Source organism: Balearica regulorum, chromosome 7 (assembly GCF_011004875.1).
Source record: "Balearica regulorum gibbericeps isolate bBalReg1 chromosome 7, bBalReg1.pri, whole genome shotgun sequence".
NCBI lineage: Eukaryota > Metazoa > Chordata > Aves > Gruiformes > Gruidae > Balearica > Balearica regulorum.
This window is the reverse complement of record NC_046190.1, coordinates 35,805,174-35,810,641: the sequence shown is the minus strand read 5'-3', so window position 1 is coordinate 35,810,641 and position 5,468 is coordinate 35,805,174. Positions and strand designations below refer to the sequence as shown.

Sequence of the window (5,468 nt, the reverse complement as noted above, 5' to 3'; positions counted from 1 at the left end):
CAAGTATAAATCTTACTTGAAGATATTTAAGGGATAGCATTGTTAAATTCTGCTCTACATCACCTTAGTACCTCTCTGCTTGTGCAACTAAGAGTAGGATTTGGTTTATCGATTTTAAATGAGCGTTTATGAGCCAGATTGCAGTTATTTAGCTCCTGTTAAAGTGGGTTCTGAAACCAGCATTTTGGCTAATAAAGCTTTGTAACAGTCCACCAAAGGAGATACTACCAATGTAGTTTAGGTGGTGTTGACATTCGGTGACAGACAAGAGTGCATCATTCAGAGAGGACTTGCATTTCATGCAATTGTTGTTTCCTAGATGCTATCTACTGTATATGTCTTCAGGGCTTTTTTACTTTGCAATTAAGGAAAATTAATTTGCCTTGTCAAGTGATTTGTTTAGTTATTATGTATATGGAAATACAGCATATGGAAACCAGGCTAACTTTTCCTCTTCCAAAAAGGACATAGAGGATATAGAAAATGATCATGTAATAAATTGTCAAGTATTAAATAACTATTGTTAAAAAGTGAAAAATGTAGAAGTAGAGACCAACCACAACTGGTAGCGACAAATCAAATACATTAAGTCAACAGAACTTTGTTTTATTTAGAAGAATTATTGTTTCTGTAAGGTATTAAACAAAAATCACATTAAAGGTCAATAAAAATAGCAATTTCAAGCTTTCAAAAAATAGAATGTTTGAGAGTTAGAAGTTGTGCAATCCTGATTTTGCGTCGTTCATATATACATCTGCATAATAGTGCACTCCTTTGTTACTTTGCGGGGGGGCGGGGTGTTGAGAGAAATTCTGCTTTATGCAAGCATTGGGCAACTTAAATACTGCTTCTGCTCGCCTCTTAGAAACACTGTAGCTCTGAAAGTAAATAGGGCTGTGAATCTGGGCTTGACAAATTAAAAAAACCATTGAAACACTGCTCCAAGTTCTTCTTCTGCGACATGGTATGTAAGTGCTGTCTTCTCACTTGTAATGTTTATGCTATGAAATACATCCCTGGTTAAGAGTACCAATTATTTACTTTATAAAGTCCTTCCTGAGCCTTTGATTAAAGCTTCTGCCTGTTTAAGAAATGAGATGAAGGATTCTGCATGCTTTTTGTTAAACTAGATTTGGAAGGTTTCAGAAGTGCTGAAAAGATATTTCTTAATAAAGTGCAGCATGAATTGCATAAATTGTCCTCTAAAAAAACTACACTACTTCTGAAATTTTCCCCTTGAGCTGTCAGTGCATTAATCACGCAGGTACTTTTTAGTTCAAGTGGTTTCACATTACCAAACATTTCCAAGTATTTTATCTGTTTTAGGAGGAGATTACTTTTGTGAGACATAAAAGTCATGAGGCCTTTGGGACTACAGTTGCTATCTAGTTGCTAGCCCATACTATGTGTAAGACTGAATATATCTAGTTTTGGCAAAATTGCATACTCAGAATTGAGTGAGATATGTTTGAAGAATCTGCTTTTATTTTGCCTGCATAAAAGCATTTTTGTTCACCTTTTGTTTGCAGCAGAAAACATTGTGTAATTAAAAATCTCAAAGGGAAAACATTTTCCTTTTAAATTTGGAGAACACTTTTCCCAAGAGAGATATACATATGTTTTCTAGAAGTATGGTTAATTAGGCCAGCACCATGTGATACTGACTATCTTTTTGTTCTGTCTTGGAGTTTTTTGCTCTCGTGCCATACTGTCCTGGTCTATGAATACTAAATAATATCATTGATGCTCCTGCAACTTAGAATCCCATTTACTTACAGCTTTGGTTTAGCCAGTACTGGAGGGGGTTCCTTGGATGGCGATGTTGGCTCTGGTATTTTCATTGGCTGTCCATTTATCCTCTCTTGGAAATAGTTGGATCTGATTTGGTTTGTAGAGCCAGGTCCATCCTCTGATGATGATTCACCTCCTTTATCATCTTCAGGTAGCTTGAAGTGCACACGGAGACCTATCTTAGAACTCGATCTGGGTTCATTGTGGTTCACAAGAACGCCTTCAAGTTTAGGTTTGGGGGTTTTGTTTACTACACCATGGGTAGGAGTACGTGGGGGAGCTTGATGTTCAGCAGCAATTAAGTTGATTGAGCTCATTGTGTGAAGAGTAGCAGCATTACTACTGTCTTCAGGTGCTGAAATAGCAAATACGAAACTTTTGGTGATAAGTAAATACCGTAAGTTATAGTGAAATTAAATCACAAAAGTTACAATTGGAAAAACTTAGTCTTCTAGCTGTTGGACTGAGTTGTTTGATCTCATTTGTTTAACAACAAATTCCCTTAACAAAGGAATATTATAAAGGTGGGGGGAAAAGAGCCGCAGTTCTACTTTGGAAGATCCAGCAGCAGTCTTCAGCCATGTCCTCCATGAATTCTACCAGCATCTTTGAAATACAAACTTTCTTTTCAGAGAATGCTCTGACTTTTTAGTTATGAAGAACACTGCCAGACCTTGAGCTGAATTGGAGTCAACTGTGCACTATACTTTTACATACTGTACTTTGCTCACCTAACTGTTCCATACCTTGGCAGCAGAAATCATGTAAGCAGTATGAAATAATCTGTTTTGAGGTTTCCTCCTTTGGGCTCTGCACCAAAGGATTCTTGAAACAGCAAACTAGATAGTCCATAGAGATTCCAAAAATGGCTAGTGCCCAAATCTTGAGGTCAGCAAGAGTTGTGTTTTCAGAAGGGCTGTGTGGGATTCATTCCCTAACGTTCCTTGTTCCTTCACATTTCTAACTGGGGAAGAACACTTTGAAAAGACACCAATCTATATGTTCAATAAGCAGCTTGGACCGTAAAGTGCAACAGCATGCTCTGCTTGTATTTACTAGCAAGCAAAGGACTGAAACAAAATCTTACCTTTGACAGTTAGATGAGCGATACTAGATACTGTTCCATATTTATTGCTTGCAGTACAGGTGAAGCTGCCAGAATCTTCTGAAAATACTTCAGCAATAACGAGAGTACAAATTTCCTCTGCAAAGTTTCAGAGCAATATTATTCCTTGAAGTGAACATGCGTTTTGAACAAACACACAAAGCCTTGACTACCCTTGGGGACATTTCCTTAAGGTTTTCCACCTTGCTCAGTTTGATTTTAGTTTCATCAGTATTATCAATTTTGGCAGCCTTTGTGTGCAGCAGCTGTTATCAGCATTGTCTGCAGCAACTGGTACCCTCTGTGCTCCAGCATGCCCAACAAAAGTGAAGAACAGGTGTCGGCAGTATTTGGAAAACATTAGAAAATGTTTTCCTAATCACATGAAGCACAGACTTTCTCTCTGAAGAACTTAAAATTTAATTTGAAGAAATATAGTGTACTCTATACTCACAACTCACCAAAACACATGTATTTTTATCTCTTTGCAGATTGAAAGATTAGTTATAATTAACTGGGAGCAATTCAAGTGGAGTCACTCTGTATGGTGAAGAAATACAAAACACATACATATAGGCTGGCATTTTCCAAAAGTACCAGTGCAGATTCGCAGATAGAGAGGATTGTGCTAATTGTACTTACAGAAAGTTGCCTTTTCACTTCTTTGTGAAGAAGACTAATGGGCACCAAAAATGTGCTAGCAAAATTGTACTAGCAAAAATTAAATTCCATCTTGAAAAGTCAGTCTGGGATTCTGACATTCCTGTCTGACCAGTATCTGACATGTCCGGGCAGCAGTACCAAGCTAGTAAATACCTGTGGTGGTGGGATTTTAAATCTTTCATTTGGCCAGGTAGCTGGGATGGGGAGGGAGAGTAACATCTAAAGTGTATTGAAATGTGGGCTGATGGCATTTCTTCAACTAGTCAGACTATTTTGCTACCATTTTGCAAGAAACTTTCCTAAAACCCTACAAGATTAATATTTTATGAGTATTTCTGTAGAAGACCATACCACACTTAAACTTGATTGTTTCGTGTCATCACTGAGGAAAATCTAGTAGCAACAAAGAGATTATTTACTAACAACTATAGGAGAATAATAGTTTATTATAGTACTAGGATTATAGAACTAGTTTAAGGCATTATAGTATCTAGTTTATCATACTTGGATTTGCCAACCACTGCATGCATGGAAATCCAGATTCCTTCTGAATGAGCAGCCGGTGATGAGGCAGTGACAACTGCACCCAACTGATTACCCTCTAAAAACTGCTTCACATTACTCAGCAGTGATGCCACTGGACAGTAAAGGAACGGCATCGGTGGGTTCTGGTAGAAGCTCCATTTATTCATTCCTAAGTCTCAGCAAGAGACATTGCAGAAAGGAGCAGTCTCTTTTAAGACACTTTTTGGGGTAAAAAAACCTTTTCATAAGGCAAGGAGAAGAGTTACAGAAGTTTACATTCTGTAAGAATACTTCTTTGGTAATTTTCTGTCTTAAGAGGGGCAGCTTTATATTTTTAATCGTGAGAAGCAGAACAGGGAGGGTGATTGTCTCATGGAGAAATAATCAAAATCTATAAGGCTCCTTTGCTCAAATCATGCAGAGTAGCCTACATTCACTCTGACCCTTGAAATCAGCAAATCCAGCCACTTTTGTAGGATTTGCTGATATCAGGGGTGGAACACCTGATGTGATACTCTCATATTACGCTGGTAGGGAGCAAAGGGAATGGCTGACATGGCTAAACATCTGATGCAATGTTCCCTAACGGGTAAACTAGATAAAAATAGCTCAGTTCTACATCATCTGGTGTACTTCTGAACCTCAGATATTCAGGGGACCCTCATACATTAATTTTGTTAATCTTTAGCTCATAAGGTGGTAACATTTGGATCCTAAGTTAGAACTAGGTCATAGCAGAATGGAAACATTATTTTCTTCAAATGTGAGAGAATTAATTCAAAGTATATGTTTATGGAACAGTCTACAGTGAAATGCAACTCACTAGTAGCTATAGAACAGGGGGGGAAGAAGAGATTATGTTAATTAAATTATGGAGTTTAGATAATTAATATTTTGTGAGGTTAAATCACCACATTTGTATAATCAAAAAGTATGAGCCTTTTGATGATCCTTACCTGGTTCAGCCATAGATCGTGGTTCTAAAGGGAAGAAGAGCAGAATTAGTAGATTGAATATACTTACTTTTGCCAATAACTTTTTTTTTCTTAAGCACTAGATATGAAGCTTGATCTTATTATGACAGAATACTCCTGTTGATCCAATTTTATGTTTAAAGTATGGTGGAGACAGCCAGGGCTTGTACTCAATGGTACATCAAATCCAGCAAACAATATGAACACTTAGGAACACTTTTGAGAACTTATGAATAGGAAATAAATTCTGCAAGAAGTATTTTTTTGCAATCTTAGTACTACTATAGTGTGTCTTGAAGACAATTTCTGAAACTATTACACACATGAAATCAAGTTATGATAAAACATTGTTTCATTTTGGGTTGATTTATTGTGGTATTTAAGGAATTTCTATTGAGTTTTAGCAATTT

The 5,468-nt window shown here is 37.0% G+C and overlaps 1 protein-coding gene across 4 annotated transcripts in view; it reads right to left on the bottom strand.

The window, feature by feature from the left end:
- The window catches only part of MYPN (myopalladin), a 72,855-nt gene that overhangs the window by 27,617 nt on the left and 39,770 nt on the right, over nucleotides 1-5,468 (bottom strand). For all 4 annotated transcript variants that reach the window (XM_075758863.1, XM_075758865.1, XM_075758864.1 and 1 more), the window contains 3 exons: nucleotides 5,041-5,064; nucleotides 2,879-2,995; nucleotides 1,777-2,146 (listed from right to left, as the gene is read on the bottom strand). In XM_075758863.1, the coding sequence (XP_075614978.1) occupies nucleotides 1,777-2,146; nucleotides 2,879-2,995; nucleotides 5,041-5,064 (511 nt within the window). The remainder of the gene's footprint in view (nucleotides 1-1,776; nucleotides 2,147-2,878; nucleotides 2,996-5,040; nucleotides 5,065-5,468) is intronic.